This window comes from Ictalurus punctatus, chromosome 15 (assembly GCF_001660625.3).
Source record: "Ictalurus punctatus breed USDA103 chromosome 15, Coco_2.0, whole genome shotgun sequence".
Taxonomy (NCBI): Eukaryota; Metazoa; Chordata; class Actinopteri; order Siluriformes; family Ictaluridae; genus Ictalurus; species Ictalurus punctatus.
The window spans coordinates 21,810,241-21,827,726 of record NC_030430.2 but is presented as its reverse complement, the minus strand read 5'-3'; the positions used below and the strand labels follow the sequence as shown (position 1 = coordinate 21,827,726).

Below are 17,486 nucleotides of genomic sequence, written 5' to 3'. Positions count from 1 at the left end.
ATGAACCAATCCTGGTATTTACACAGCAGGGGGAAAAAGAGCCAAAAACAAAGGAGAGTTGTGCGTTTATATGTTGGAACAATAAATAGAAGATTACGCAAGTTATCTTTGTTTGTAGAAGGGCCGGATGGAAAAAGAAACCTCGCGTGTTCCATTAAAAAAACATTGTGGTTTACCTACATCACCTATATTGTGTCTTCACTGTGAGTCTGTTAGAAGAACAAAAGAAACTAATTCTGCAGGTTAGATTAAACCGGCTGTTATAATGACCTCTGACCTCCACCACTTTATATTCACATGTAGCACATTTAACAGGATCGTCGTTTTCTGAAAATAAATCTATTATACAGTAATGTGACCATATCATGACAAGAAGAAGAAGCATCACGTGACACCAGGATCCATTGCGGGGGGGGGGGGGGGGGGGGGGATCTACTTGTTTGTGCTGTTAATTTGCACTTTTAATTTTAATTTGACGTGAGAGTTTTATTATAAAGGAGGTTTTTTATTATTTTATTAAAGATACCCTCCTGAGAAAGTAACACAAATATAAACCCATCATTTTTAAAAAGCATTTTTCATCATTTTCTGTGGGTTCATCATTTTTCAGTGGGTAGCACGTTTGCCTCGCACCTCCAGGGTCGGGGGGTTTGATTCCCGACTCCGCATTGCGTGTGTGGAGTTTGCATGTTCGCCCTGTGCTTTGGGGGTTTCCTCCGCCAGTCCAAAGACATGCACTGTACTCTGATTGGCATTTCCAAATTGTCTGTTGTGTGTGATTGTGTCCTGTGATGTATTGGCACCCTGTCCAGTTTGCCCCATGCCCCCTGGGATAGGCTCCAGGCTCCCGTATGACCCTGTGTAGGATAAGCGGTATGGAAAATGGATGGGTGGATGGAGCAGTATTACCCCGAACCTGTTGATTAATCCCCGCAGAAAAAGGATCACAATGTTTTCACGTACCCAACCAGACACACCTCCCAATCCTCAACCAATCAACATCCGTCTGAAGCCTGGTCGAAACACAGTGCCGAAGACACACACAACGCGCAGTTAGCTCCTCAGATGTCGGAACGCAAGTCCGTAATTGTGCGTCACGCTTACCCATAAACCCCTTCTGTGTGTTGCACGGCAGACATGTTTGAAAGAAGTATAACCCAGTGTTGTAGTTCAGATTGTGTTTTATGTAGTGGCGTGCTTCAAACATTTCATATTTGAAGTAATTCAACAACTGCACTTGAGTCCAAATAAATCTGTCCTTTTCTCAATACGGAGAGAAGTGTTGAAATTCAGCAGAGATGAGGTTGTGAAAGCGCTGGAGTATTCCTTTAGGATCTCATCTCCCAGCAGCCTAATTCGGTGTGTGTTTGTGCATCTCGATTAATCTCTGGAATGTTCTACGTGTGTGCGTGAGTCAGAAATTGGCCCGCTAACCCACCGTTAGTGAAATCTCCAGAAACAAACTTGTCACCGAGCATCTAGCAATCCAGATGTTCCATGTCTCTGGAGCGCCGTGGTGTTTAATGTCTCATCACACTACCACGCCGACTAAGATGGCACTCTGACATCTTATCCTAAACATTTCCACTGTCAGATACAGAGGTGTGTGTGAAGTCTGTAAGGCGTCGTGAAGGCCACAGAGTTAATGGATTTATCAGTGAAAAGAGTAAAGAAATAGTCGTTGCTAGTGGTGCAGTTGATGATGTAATGTAGATGGTTGGATAAATCCTTGTGCGTGGGTTGTGTGTGAGGGTTGTGTGTGTCACGATTGTGTCTTGAGTGTGGGCACAAGAAGAAAAAAAATAAAGACGTGTACGTACAATTATACACACACCTCTCAAGTGCAGTGAGGCCAAGTGTTGTCAAGGTGACACGAGATGTTATTGAGTGTGTGGTACCCTCTGTTCTCCATGTAGCTCAGACAGCGATGGATTCTTACGACGTCGAGGATAACCGTATGATGGAATCGGAGCAGAGCGTCCAAGCGTCCCGCCGCAGTGACCGGAAAGACTCGGCTTTGTCAGGAAAACGGAACAGGAAGCTCCGCAAGGATAACGAGAGCTCGATAAGGAACCGATCCCGGATCAGGTCACGAGAGCTGAACCGGGATCCCGATAAAGATCGGAGCTCTGACGGAGACCACAGCAGCGGCTCGTTCTACTCGGAAGATTACGAGAACGCCTCGCTGTCTGACAGGTCCTTCTCAGCGCGGTCTCCTTCTCCATTACCACAGAGAGGAGCGAGGACACAGAGAGTATCAAGCAGCTCCATACGTCCAACAGGTACGACCATGTGTACACACACACAGAGCATGTATCACATATACTTTTTATTTATATATATATATATATATATATATATATATATATATATATATATATATATATATATATATATATATATATATATATATATATATAAATATATAAATATATAAAATCATATCCTGATATACACTATTAAAGAATTATTAAGCTTATGTCTATACTGTCTACAAAAATAAATTACTTTAAACTGGAAATGACTTACAAATAAATTCTAATAATTGGTTTCTTCTTCTAATAATAATAATAATAATAATAATAATAATAATAATAATACATTTTAAAAGTTCAGTACAAAAATTTAACCAGATTAAACCAGATGTTATATAAGAGGTTGTTGTTGCTATTAAAGATGTTAGAAAAAAGCTATTGTGATACAGGCAATATCTCAGAAAAGTGTCTATATTATATAATATAATGTAATAAAATAAATTAAATAAATTATCGTATTGCCCAGGAAAATATTTGGAGTGAAATATTTCAAATTATCCTCGCAACTCTTTCCTGTACAAAGATTGTCTGAATGTTTGCCGACATTTGGAATAAGTGGGGAAATTGTGTAAATGTTAATTTTTCATCAAAATGTTCCCCCAAGGCCAAAAGATACGGTGTGTAAGAGTTTAAGAAGATGGCAAGAGAAGGTGAAAAGAGTTTATAAAACTCATTTACTAAGTATTATGCTTAAAATACTTCCTTACCATACAGATGCTTGTAATACAGAGGGACCATCTTGAACATTTCCCTTTCGTTCAAAAGTGTGAATGTGCCTTCTTATATTTTTTTTTGGAAAGTCTTCAGCATACATTGCCACAAATGGCCAATAGATGTCACAAAGACAACACAAAATGGAAAAAATATGTGTGTGTGTATATATATATATATATATATATATATATATTAGTGTATATGTATGTGTATATATATATATATATATATATATATATATATATATATATATATATATATATATATATATATATATATATATATATATATATAGTGTATATGTGTGTATATATATATATATATATATATATATATATATATATATATATATATATATGTATATATATGTATGTATATATATATATATGTATGTATATATATATATGTATGTATATATATATATATGTGTGTGTGTATGTATGTATGTATGTATGCATATGCATATATATATGTATGTATGTGTGTGTGTGTGTGTGTGTGTGCGTGTGTGTGTGTGTAATTATTTGTTTCCTGTTCTGTTCTTTGTATTACCCTTACTGCTATTTTGTACATGTTGTCCTATTAGAGTCACACCTGATTCTTTTTATGATGGTGTGCTGTGTATTATGTAGAATTTTATATATTTGTTCTCCTGATCTTTAAGCATTGCTGAATTAATACGAACATGGGATTTATTCTGATTTGTACATGTATATATGTCAAAGAACAGACGATACAAGTTCAGTATTCAGCAAAATAATTTTTTTTTTGTGATTATAATTGTCTTACATTTCACATTCTTCTCTGCAGGAGTTCGTAAGCGTGTACCTTGGCGTCCGGGTCCCCAGACCGTCCCCCCTAAGCAGCGCTCCAGCGGTCTGCGCTCTCAGAGCCTCGGTAAGGATGCTCCTCCCAAAGACCTGGACCTGGTCACCAAGCGGCTGCTGTCTGCCCGCCTGCTGAAGGTGAGCGAGTTGAAGAACGCACTGGCTGAGCTACAGCTGCGCACCGACGAGCTACAGCGAGAAAACCGCCTACTCAAGCAGCTTCAGCTGCGCCACGAGAAGGCGCTGCACCGCTACAGCGACACGGAGAGCGAGATCTCGCAGCTCATCTCGCGCCACAACAACGAGACGCACGTCCTGCGAGAGAGGCTGCGGCGCAGTCAGGAGAAGGAGCGCGTGGCCGAGCGCCGCTGCAGGGACGCAGACGAGCAGCTCCAGCGCTGCCGAGACCAGCTGCACAAACTGCAGAAGCTCGCAGACGACCAACGTCTTGGGGAAAGAGACGATCTGGCACGCAAGCTCGCACACGAACAGTTCAAAGCGCAGGAGAGCGAGCGCAGATTGAAGGTCTGAGCACGCTCCTGCACTCGCATACATATTTACATACATACAGTGTGTATATTCTGTATACTGTACATACTTCCACTTATACGCTGCTCTTTTTTACACAGATACGCTTATAATAATTGCTATAATTGGGGTTATACAACGGCCCCAATGACCCCAAATGGACATGATGAATTTTCCGCGACCCCAAGCCTTCACATTCTCATGTTTTTTAAAAATCCACATTAAAATAAAGGACCACTGTATAATTTGGACATTCTGTTATGTCAGTAACATACATATGTGTATCGTAAGTGGCTAAAAACTAAATGAATATCCTTGCACTGACTCACCAGTCTAGTTGGAAATGCGATATAGGAAAATAATCCACGCCGGGGTGGTGCGATACGTCCCGACGTGTAGCACCGGAGTCTGTTTTGTACTTGGCACGTCCAGAAACGTGAGCGGCATTATTCACACACTCGCCGTTCAACTTATGTACAGTCGGAAGATCTACATTAAACGTGACATCCACCAGATGGCATGTCAGAGCCAAAACATCCCTGACCACCAGGTTTCCAAGTCACGCCGTAAAACACTGTCTTTCTTAAAACTTTCCACTGTCATCGTGTCGAAAACTCTGATCTTTCATTCAAAACGATTCATCTAGACAATCTAAAAAGAGGTTTGTCAAATTCAAATACTAACTGTAAAACCCGTTAGCGTTCGGGTTCGCGCTCAATAGCGGTCTAAAATACTACATAAGTATGCGAGACAATTCATGGATAATAGATGGACAGGGAAATTTGTATCTTTATTGTTGAGACTAAAATAACACTACACACTTATAATATAAACCTGTATATAAGTGGCTGGTCTGAATGTGACTCCCAGTCACATTTCAGAAAATATAGTATAGTAATATTAGCTCACAAAATCCGTCTTCGGTATTTCTAATATTCATTTGTAAGTAAGTAAGTAAATAAATAAATAAAATGAAGGTAACAAAAGACGACGTTGAGTTTGTCCCCCTAGTATGGGAACTCCAGTGCTGTAACGTGTTTATTTATTATTTTATTAGTTCTTTTAATTAGACTTCGTTCATGCCGTGTGTGTGTGTGTGTGGTGTGTGTTTGTTCTCAGGAGTTGGAGAAGAACATGGAGTTGAGTACAGGGACCTTTCAGAGGCAGCTGGCGAGCGAGCGGAAGAAAGCCCACAATGCCCTACAGGAAACCCAAACACTCCGGGAGGAAATGGACAAGATGTGCGCCAAACTAAAGGTACCTGAAGATGCAGAAGATAGCTGGTCATATAGCTTGGCACATACACAAAGAACACAACCACTGTTGTAATGCATGTGGAGCTTTTATTGACTCTGGTTGGTTTATAATGTTTTTTTTTTTTTTTTTTTTTTTTTTTTTTAGGAGAGAGAAAAAGAGCTGGACACTAGGAACATTTACGCTAATCGAATGCTGAGAGGGGCTCCAAAGAAAGATTTAGAAGATTCCACAAGGAGGAAAGGTACAGAGTCTGGAGTTGCTTGGTAAACTGTGTTTAAAAAATAAAAATAAATAAAAAAATGTATCTGCTTAGAATGAATGAAAACAAATAGCGACCAGTTAGCATTGTACAAACAATGGCATGCTATTAGATATATTCCTGTTTTTAAGGAAGTACATATGAGAGGGTTTGGGTAAAAGATAAGGATATGATCTTACACTTTCCACGGTTTTATATCTTCTTTTGTATGTTCAGGTGCCAGTACAAGCAGAAGTATAGCAGTGCAGACTGAAGAGCTCTGTCTAGACTTCCCCTCTCTTCCTCTTGCTATCACGAATGGCAGTGAGCTTTCCTGTGATGACCAGACGGATGACTATCTGTCTCTGAAGGCAAGTCTCTTTCACTGAAGCAGACTTTACGATGCGCCTAGATTTAACAACACTTATTAATTTCTGTGAAACTTTCAGCCTTTAGCTGATTGGTGTGTCTAAAATGTCCGTAGTGTATGAATGGGTGTGTGGGTGCGTATGTGATTGTGCCCTGCGATGGACTGGAACCCTGTCCAGGGTGTACCCCGCCTCGTTCCCCACGCTCCCTGGGATAGGCTCCAGGTTCCCTGTGACCCTGAAAAGGAGTAAGCGGTAGAAGATGGATGGATGGATGGACTTTCAGCCTTTAACGCTTCCCAGTAGAGCTGCAACAACTAATCGATAATAATTGATTATGAAAATCGTTGTGAACGAATCTCATTATCGATTAGTCGGTCTGCGCACGGCGCGGGGGAGATTTACTCATTACGTTACTTCTGTTCCGAGAACACGCTTCGGAGAGTAAATACTGTAAAGTTGTGTCCCAAATGAAGTACTGTACACTTATACTATGCACTGTGTACTCTACCGTCTAGTGTGTGGATTTTAGAAAGGTAATATCATCTCAAATAGAACACTAGCGGGGGTTTTTTTACTAACCAGAAGTATAAGCCGCTTCCTAGGCGAAGGCGCATGACGTCATAAGCACGCTAGCATTAGCAGACACCCAGAATCACTGACAGTGCCTTTCTTCAGTGTACTTTCTGTCAGCGTTACATTTTATTCCCAACATGACCTCAGTCACCATCAGACGGAGCCGAAATCGTCTCGTGACTGAGGAAGAAAGTGTGTAACCTCCAAGTCCTCTAAGGCAGGGGCGCATTTTAAACACCATGGAAATCATACTGAAGCACGAGGACAAACTTATGTTTATATCCAAAATGCTCCACTGTGTGTAAGGGGCAGGGGAAACTGGTGCAAGCTGCTTAAAAGGTTTAGTTTAATTCCAGTTTCTTGTCATTATATGCTGTATTTGCACGCTCGCAGTGTAAATTCTTTCGTTTATTATAACGGAAGTGATGTGTGAGTAACGAGGCCGCGTTGCTGATCACGCACAGTGTAGAAGTGCTGATACACAGTGGGAGCGCGAGTAAGATCTATAATGTCTAATTAAAACATGATCAAAAGTAAAATAATATGTCTAAAGACAGCGAGTAACAGAAACCATAAGGTGCACTGAAAGTGAGTTTTTATTATGAATTTAGGACTGTAGTTTAATTCAGTGCTTTTTGTGCATCCATAAAATTAATGTATATTTATGCAGTTTTTTTTTTATGGATGCACAAAAAGCACCGAATTAAACTACAGTCCTAAATTAATAATATATATTCTGGTGTGTGTGTGTGTGTGTGTGTGTGTGTGTGTGTGTGTGTGTATTGGGTTCTTTTCAGTTTTGGGCAAACAGTTTTAAATAAATGAAAAAAGGTACTTAAAGTTCGCCCTGCCCCCATCCGATTAAGCGATTAATCGGGAAAAATAATCGGCCAACTAACCGATTATGAAAATAATCGTTAGTTGCAGCCCTGATTCCCAGTTATTTGTACCTTTTGAGATGTCTATGGTAAGAACTAACGCTGCGTTCGAGACGAACTTGTAATTCCTCGTCTACAACCAGTACTAGCTTGATAATTTCAACTCGTCAACATGGCAACTACGGTCTTCTCGACTACCAGTTCCTTCCCTGTTCACAGCGTGACGTCAGCTCACCATGGCCGTGCACACTGAACAGTCTCTACTTTTAAATGAGTTCTTAGCAGTGTAAGATTGACTATACTAATAATCATTTTGAGAAGGTAATCATCATTCGCGTTCTCACTGACGTCAGCTGACTGGCTTGTTGCTAATGCTACTTGCTATTGTCCTGTGTTGTTGCTGTGCTGCAATTTCAGTGTAAAATGTTGCATGAATGTTTTTGAAGTTCGCTATAGTACACCGGCGCCAATAGCTACTCGGGCATCCATGTTTTTTTTAGTTTTTTTCCCACTTCGAATCAGCATGTGCCAAGGTGGGATATTACAACATTACAGTCGTTACATCTTGTCATTACAACTTGCAAATGAACATAATTAAGCATAATTAGTTATTTTTTGCAGCATTGTGGTTAAATTTTGGCCCATTCCTCTCTACAATTCCCCAAAGTCACTAGGGTCCCTTTTCAAAAATCCATTTCAAAGTCAGGACATTGGCTAGGCCACCTGGGGTTTCATGTCGAAGGGATTAAATTCTGCTCTAATATGTCTCGGTACATCGCTCCATTCATGTTTCCTTCGATGACGTGTAATGCCCCAGTAGCGTTTGCAGAGAAACGCTGATTCCTGATGCTTCCACCTAGCTTCATTGGTAGATTAGCAACGCAGGCTAACTGTACTAGTTACATAAACTCACCAGAGGCACCAATGATCTCTGGTACGTCGTTCCAAGCTTTATTTTTCTTCATAAAGTCTTTATACAAGCTTGATGAAAGGTTGTATATGACATGATAAGATGTAACCGCGGTTAAGAGTTTTTGTTCGGAGCAGTAAATGAGAATTTATTGCAGGTAGGAAGTAGAGGTCAACCGTTAGTGGATTTTACCAATAGCGATAACTATGTAGGGCGGTACCTGCCGAAAACCGATTAATCAACTGATAGTTTTTAGCATTGATACTGAATGAAAACCTACCATTCAAAGTCAAATATTGCTGAGCTTTATTACAAAAATAAACAGTACTGACTGGACCCTGAAAATGTACTGGACTTTTTTTTTTTTAATGAAATAAATACATAAATATTAATATATTAACTATTAATAAATATTAAATGAAATAAAAGATATACATCCAAAATGAATCAAAAAACACTTAAAATAACACAACAAAATTTCACAGTGATAGTTTTTATTTCACCTCTAGAGGCCGCTTTCGTCCTGTATAATGACAGCGGACCCTTCTCCGCTGCTCCCGCAACCATTTTGGACAATAACCGGTAGTTCCAGCAATCGGTTATCGGTGTCGATTCATCGGCAAAACCGATCAATCGGTCGACCTCTAACGGGAGCTAAAGTTGTGAGTGGGGAACTGAAGGAACGTCTGTCCACATGCACCATAGGACTGATTTGAAAATGTTGTTTGGATTTGTTGTGTTATTGCGTCACACAGTACGTAATTTGCATAGAATTGAGCGAATCTCAATCCCAGCGTCGCTTGTCGAATCGTCTCCAGTCGCTTTGTCACTTGGTTGGGTGAATGTAGGGTAAAATGTACAACCTTTAAACCAAAGAAACTACTGATCGTGCTAAACTCAATTTAAATTCTTTGTGGCCAACCTGTAACAAAGTTCCTAAAACATTCATGAGTTTTAACTTTTGACCTCAATAAAGAAACAGCATTTGGAAGAATAGAATAGTATGTGGAGGAACAGATTGCTAACAGCTTCTTTCTTTTCACAAGCTGTATTACAGAACGGCATTGGCAGAAACAGGACCTGTAGGATTCATTCGAGATCTGTAGGTTTTAAAGTGCATCTACTATGGTTTTGAAACGTGCCTAATTTTGTTTTAAAGGTCTCGTACAATAGAATTACATGCATCCAAGGTCAAAAACACTTTAATGTGCTCATAATTTAAACTACAGCATTAGCTTTTCCCCCCAGTGTCGCAAACGACTCGTTCAATGATCCGTTCTAAAGGATTCGTTCTAAACCTTTCCTTTCAGAGAGCATACTCTGCTCTGATTGGTCAGATGTCTCAGTCTGTTGTGATTGGTCGACCACTGTCAGCGTGTGTCGGAAAAGGAAACGCCCACTACCCTAACGAGTTTCCGCTCCGTCTGTTCACGAGCAGCTGATGAAGACCAGAGGCGGGGCTTTTTGTTACAAACCTACGTAGGTTAGTACAGGAAGTAAAGTCTGGAATCACTAACGAATCGTTTCAGCTGTTCAGAATCGGTTCCTTCTTTTAGGAGTCAATAACTTAGTTTGTGGTACGCTTTGATTTGTGAAACTTGGCAGACGTTTTTATATTCACAAACAGCTCTATAACACACTTCATGAAAGGTAATACTTGAAAAACCATAATAGGTGCACTTTAAAAAGGTTAAGTTTAGTTCTATAGGTTTTACACAATAATGAATATGAGAGCTCCCAATGAGAAACTCCTGCATCCATTATCGCAAATAAATGTTAACATGTAATCTTACCATGGTGCATAATTGCTTCACAGTAATTGACAGTTCTAATGTAATGACACATTTTGTGGAAATTGTGCAAAAATAGTGTTTCTATTTTTTCCCCCCATAAGATAAGATAAAAACTTGTATTGATCCCACACTGGGGAAATTCCCTGTAAGATTATTTATTTATTTATTTATTTATTTATTTATTTATTTATTTTACTCGCTGTTGAATCACAGGTCCCGCTCTGAGTCAGATTCACGGGATAAAGAACGGATCCGAACGCATGCCTTGCTACATCCCATCATGCAACTTCATAATTTACCTTCTAAGCATAAAAAAAAGCTTTATGCACGTCATTTTTTTCAGCTGAAAATTTGTGCAACGTACAAACTTGTGGCCTGATTTTATTCAACAATTTGAACAGTAGCCTGGTTAATTCATTCAACCTGCTGCATGAAACAGAGCCCTGAGTTAAAGATAGCTCAGGATTAGGGATAATCCGAGGATGAAAATGGTCACGTTATTCTCCAGCACTGCTTTCTAAAAGGCTTAATACCACAGCGCTGTTGAATTCTTGATTCGGATTGGTCAGAAGGCGTTGATTAATTTCCTATAACAGCAGCCCTGACAGTGTTTCTAGCTATAGGATTATATTACACGTATTTGTTCTAATACATTATTGTTTCTATAGCAACAGCTCATTCACAGTGACACAGATACGGCATAATCTAAGCCTAACGATAGACAGATTAAATAACAGGTTGTTCTTTAACACAGAAAAACATATCGCCGTAGATATGGTGACGTTTTCTGGAAGAAGACCTTTTAAATAACGTTCGTGGAAGGAGTCTCTGGTGTCTCCAGTTTCCTACAACAGCCTGCCCCGTGATGTTTTATTCCTTACTTAGCGTACATTTCTATTACACATGCAGTTGATCTCTTACTTAATCACTGACCAAGGTCCCAGCAGTGGTAGTTTGGCAGTGCTGCGGCTTGAACTCCTGACATCATACACAAATCGTATACGATTGTGTGCTTCCAAATTTGTGGTAACAGTTTGGGGGAAGGAACACATACAGGTGTGATGTTTATTGGTGTCCATAAACGTTTGGCTATATAGTGAAGAAATACACTTCTATATCAGACACTTGTGCTTCCTCTGTTTTAAAAGCCACTCGCCGCTACTGGATTGCACCGATTCCCTTGATTTGGAGCAAAACATGTTATGAGTGCGACACCTCATTTTTTCCCCTTATCTTAACGACAAAGGATGCTATAAAACGATGATTTTAAAATCCGTCACTTCTCTACAAGTACACACGTCCAAATCTTGCTAAAAGCACTGCGTATATCGGTGGAGGATTTCCGTCATAATTCTGTGCACATAAAACTCAGGATCTGTTTTTATGACTCTTTGGGGTTTTTTTTTTTTTTCCTTCTCCTTTCTTCAAATATTCCATCAGGAACGCCAAAGCAGTGAGCAGACACAGACGGAAGCAGAAGAGCAAAGGATTCAGGAGACGGTGCGAGAGCAGGAGGAAGAAAGAGCAAAGGAGATGGCGGAACGGGAGAGAGAGACGGACAGACTTGCGGAAAGAGGGCGAGAAATTGAAAAGGAGATAGAAAAGTTGCAGAGGCAGAGGAAAAAATTGGAGTTCGATCCGAGCGAAGCGAAAGGGACGAGACCGAGAGACGGTGAGTCACTGAGAAGATTTTCCTTTCGTAGAGGTTCATAGTGTGGATCTGATGCGACGTTGACGTTGTTGAATTCTGTGGAAACTGTCCTGCAATTAGCATACAGCGTATTAGGATCCAACTTTTACGCGTTCTCTTTCTAACGTTCATATGCTCAGCTACATGACACAACCGAGGTTCGTATTGGTCACATTTGGTGTTTTTGTTCCTCGAGGCTGCAAAACAAACGACTAATTTTATGGCAAAATCGCTAAAGTCTTTTAGTAAAGTTGTGCGTAAATGTTTGCGTAAACCAAATGAACTAAAAGTTTCCGCTGGATTTACAAAAGATCCAGATACACTGATATTCTTTGTATTTGCGTGTGGATGTCGATGAATGCTAATCCCCTGTAAATCACCTACACAGCTGATGTGTCTTTGGTAACGCCCACAAATCTCCATAAAGGTTCATGTGCACAGACGGCCGCGAGCACGAAAGGAACAGCGGGGTAACGCCTGAAAAACTGAAGTTACTTTTAGTCCCTGACCTAGTGAACTAGCATGAGGATGTTTTTGATCGAGACTCCGAAGCTCTTCTGTAATTCGCTGTGGATGAGAGCATCTGCTAAACTGCTGTGACATCATAAAAAATACGCTATTTAAACTCGACAGTATCTTCCAGATTTAAATCTGCACTGAATCATGCAAATTATATGATCATAAACATCAAGTCGGTGTTTACATTAGTTAGTCTTATGTGTAAATTTACACACAATCAGGAGCATGAGTAGGAACGTTTTTTTTTTTTTTATTATTATGAATTTTATGATCAGTTTCCTTGTGTAAACGCTCGTACTGATGATTTACGTATAAATCCGTATTTATACGTCTTGATAAATAAGGCCTGTTGTTTACCAGTGTAAATAATGTCAATTTTTGAAATTATTGAAATGAGAATTCCTGGCTTTAGCACGTTCGCCTCACAGGGTCGGGGGTTCAGTTCCCATCACTGTCTTGTGTGTGTGTGTGTGTGGAGTTTGCATGTTCTTCCCGTGCTGCGGGGGTTTCCTCCAGGTACTCCGGTTTCCTCCCCCAGTCCAAAGACATGCATGGTAGGCTGATTGGCGTGTTCAAAGTGTCCGTAGTGTATGAATGGGTGTGTGAGTGTGTATGTGATTGTGCCCTGTGATGGATTGGCACCCTGTCCAGGGTGTACCCCGCCTTGTGCCCCATGCTCCCTGGGATAGGCTCCAGGTTCCCCATGACCCTGAAGGATAAGCAGTATAGAAAACGGATAGATGGATGGATTGAAAATTCCTGGCCTGAAGCTGAAGCCGGGGTTCAGTAGTAGATTCGAGGGATGAAATATCTGTAGCCAGAAACTCAATAATGTCAGCTGCAAATACGCAGCATCATTGTGGTAGATGTGTATTTGAAAATATTGTCGACTCAGCACTGTAAGGACGCTCGATGTGCTCTTTTAGCCTCCGAAATCCATCATCCATCATCGACAACAAAGGCAATGAAATCCATTAGATTTTTTGTTATACTTTGTGCTTTGGCACTGCCATTTTGCTTTTTTTTTTCATAATTTCTGAGTCTAACGGTGTCTAACTTTTTCAGCTGAAAATGTTTTAAAGGATGTTTTGAATTTTGCGTCTCTAATTGATATCTAAAATGTTATGGGAAAACCACGGTACAGATTTACTGCAATAATGCATACATTAGGTGCCGTGGCATATTTGCACAGCCCTATGAGAACCTTTCTTGGTTTAGGTGTGGAAAATGGCATGAGGTTTATATTGGATGTTAAATAAACGACGCATTAAAAGGGCCATTTCTTCTAGTATCATGTGACCAGTTGCTTTATTCCTTTGGGTGTTGTTAACTCTGAAGACAAAACGAATATTAGAAAATGGACAACATTTTAATCGGTCTGTAAATTCTGCATGCTCTGTTTGCGTCACCCTTATACTGTAAGCAGGTGATGGGGAAAGTCAGACCAAACTCAAGAAAACGGTTCGCATTATATGTGAAATTTTCAATGGAAACTTGACAAACCCAAACCTTTTCCCAATTAGACAATGCTTATCACTTATAGTCACAAGTCACTTTAATGCGAACAGATGTACACTTGCTCATTCATGCAATTATCCAATCAGCCAGTCAAGTGGCAGTAGCTCAGTGCATTAAATCATGGAGATACAGGTCAAGATTTTTAAGATAATGTTCACATTAGAGTGACATCGGAACGATTCGAGTATGAAGACCAGGCGACAGTCCAGTTTTGATGATCTTGTGCCTAATGTAGCCTCAGATTCCTCAGATCCCGACGTGGGCTCCCTCAAGGTTTGACACATTGCGTCATGCTTTTCTGCTCACCACAGCTGTAAAGAGTGGTTATTTGATTCACCAGAGTCTTCCTGTCAGCTTGAAACAGTCCTGCCATTCTCCTGTGTCCTGACTCATCAGCAAGGCTTTTCTGCTCACAGAATGGACAATACAGATCCCAGGAGATCAGAGAGCAGTTTCTGGAATGCTCAAACCAACCTGTCACCAACAAGCGTGCCACGTTGTTCTCTGTTCTGTCGTCTGTTGTAAACAATAACTGCAGCTCTTGACGTGTATGATTTTATGCATCGTGCTGCTGATACATGTTTGGTTAATTGGATAATTGCATGAATGAGCAGGTGTACAGGTGAAAAGGTTTTTTATTTATTTATTTATTTTAATCTCAAATAGACGAGAAGATGAACAAGAGCTGCTGATAGAAAATTGTCCAGGCTTCTTTTAAAATATTTGCATTTGAAGCAGCTTCGAATTCTTTGAATAGAAATGTTAATGTTTAAAACTGCCATCTGGGTTCACTGACATACACAGGTAGTAGAGTATAACCAAGAGCTGTGGAAATAGAAGTAGGATAAAATGTCTCTAGCATGTAGACATAGACACGTGCATGCCTGTCCTTGCATGTGTGCATATTCAAATACCTTATTTGTCCCTTGTGACAGGGTGGGACCGAGATGAAGAGGACCGGAAGAGGCGAAGTGAGTGGCAAACTGAGGAAGAGGACGGTAAAGATAAAGAGCCACACCCGAGCGAGCAGGAGATCCAGGCCAATCAGGAGCGTGCAGAGGATGAGCGCAGACGAAAAGACCAACTTTTGGCCAAAATGCATGAGATCGACATGCGAGCTCAGGCACAGGACTCTTACTTGATCCATAACGAAACAGGAAGCACTCACACGCCTCCTCAGAATCCGAACACCTCCATCTTCAGCTTCACAGAGCCTCAAGAGTATGTGAGCTCGCCCAAGACCGGGAATAGGGGAAGAGCTCTGCGATCACAGAACACCACTCAGGATCTTGACCTCACGTTTGGCAGCTACGCTCCGTCGTTTGGTAAACCTCGAGCAGGTCTCGGACGCCGGAGCCCTGTGGACCAGTCTTCAGGAGACAAGAATGGAGGGATGGACCTCAGTGGGCTTGCCAAGGAGAAGAAGTCCAACCTCATCCAGCAGCTGTTCGGGTCTGCATCCTTGTCAGCGCCGCATGAGTCACCCAGCAAAATGGAGCTCCTGAGTCCTCCCGGTACAAAATCTTCATCAAGTGGACGCAGAAGAGACGCAGAGATGCCCAGCAGGCTGAAAAGGACCACGCTGCACGTCTCCGAGAGTGGCCCGGCCGTTAGAGCCATTACGACACACGAGGATGACATTGAGGAAGTCTTGCTATGAAGAGGCGTCTCATCGAGAGCGTTCATTTTCTGAAAACACCGAGAGAAGGAGGAAGTCCAAAATACTTTTCTAGACAAAGCCGATTTCGTTCTTTTAAATGAAAGCCAAGCTCAGGTTGTACCAAGCTGCAGAGCCAGATTGCCTGGAAGTCACTGAAATAAACGGCAACCACATTTAATCTTTACACGGGGTAAATTTCCATAGCCTCCGTTTACACCAAACAGGAACGACCTCAGAAAATATAAGCACCTGAAAACCAAATACATGCAGTATACTTGGCACAAATGCAGACCTGCATGTAACTTTTCTATGATTAGGAAATAAAGAGGTCTTAGATTTATATATATTTTTTTACACTTTGTTGTCTTTATATATTTAAAGATGAGTCTATGAGTAAAAATATATTTAAAAATTACACTTCGGGGTATTAACGGGTGAAATGGAAGATTTTCCCCCAGATATCCAATAAACACCGGACCAGAAAACTCATTCAAATGCAGATGCTCCGTCTCAGATCGCTTCCAAGCGATTGACTGACACATAGCTACATCAGAATTTTTTTATTTTCTTTTTTTAATAGACACTGTAGGATTTTATACCAAAATGTCCTTATTGAATACTAGTACACATTTTATTATTCCCAACAGGGATATTTACGGGCAGTTTACCGAATATATCTTCAACACGGACAGGTACACTTGGTTATTCTTGTGTTGAGATACCGTATGATCGTTTCCGCACTGCAGTGATTGCACTACATTTATAAACCACCAAATCCCCATTATCAAAGTTATTATATTTATTATTGACTTCTTTATAGTTATTATCCTGCTTGATATGTACCTTGATCTAAATTCAATCCAAGCCTGAGTTACTAAATACAAGCCAAGTTATAAATAATATCAACTTGACCCTGATGTGTAGTGTTGGCAGAAAGTTCAGGAACAAAACGCTTTAATATTTACGTTGACATTCATTCATTTAGCAGACGCTTTTCTCCAAAGTGACCTACAAATGAGGAAATACAAGCAAAGCGATATATCAAGCGGAGAAAAATACGAGTAGTGCTACCGTACAAGATCTTTTAATTGAGTTCTAGAGAAGCAAAGGGCACAAAGTATAGGTGTAAGAGCCAGTGTAAGTGCAGATTGTTATTTTATTTTATTTAAAAATAATAATTTTTAAGGAGTGACCAGGGGACAAGTTCGGGGTTAACTAAGCGTTAGTGGAACAGGTGGGTCTTTAGCCATTTTTTTTTTTTTTGAAGATCGTGATGGATTCTGTTCATGAATTTCATTCCACCGCTGAGGGTGGAATATATAGCCAGAGTGTTATTCTACACATTTAAGCAATAAGCATAATATTTGCTTTAGATCATGTCCAGTGCGTTCAGAGAGGGCGGGTGGAATTTATTTGTATTTATTTTACAGATAAAGGAGTCCCCTGCTCTAGACCGATCCACTTAAATACTAATATTTTTACAATTACAAGTCTGACCACATCTCCACAGCACAGCAAATCTCCAACATCGGCGTGCTGAGAAGCATCCTAACTAACCGTGTTTAGTTACATGTGTTTGACTATATTTTTTACTATTATTTTTGCACTATATCTCACTTTTGGGAAACCATTTTCCTGAATGTATGAAAGTAGAGAAAGCATGAACCACCATGTTTTTTTTTTTGTTGTTGTTGT

The 17,486-nt window shown here is 40.3% G+C and overlaps 1 protein-coding gene across 1 annotated transcript in view; it reads left to right on the top strand.

The window, feature by feature from the left end:
• The window catches only part of lca5 (lebercilin LCA5), an 18,818-nt gene extending 2,685 nt beyond the window's left edge, over positions 1 to 16,133 (top strand). The window contains exons 2-8 of the mRNA XM_017486333.3: positions 1,917 to 2,282; positions 3,840 to 4,381; positions 5,504 to 5,641; positions 5,786 to 5,882; positions 6,117 to 6,250; positions 11,845 to 12,076; positions 15,067 to 16,133. Of these exons, the coding sequence (XP_017341822.1) occupies positions 1,928 to 2,282; positions 3,840 to 4,381; positions 5,504 to 5,641; positions 5,786 to 5,882; positions 6,117 to 6,250; positions 11,845 to 12,076; positions 15,067 to 15,791 (2,223 nt within the window). The 5' untranslated portion in view covers positions 1,917 to 1,927 and the 3' untranslated portion in view covers positions 15,792 to 16,133. The remainder of the gene's footprint in view (positions 1 to 1,916; positions 2,283 to 3,839; positions 4,382 to 5,503; positions 5,642 to 5,785; positions 5,883 to 6,116; positions 6,251 to 11,844; positions 12,077 to 15,066) is intronic.
• The last annotated feature ends 1,353 nt before the right edge of the window (positions 16,134 to 17,486 follow it).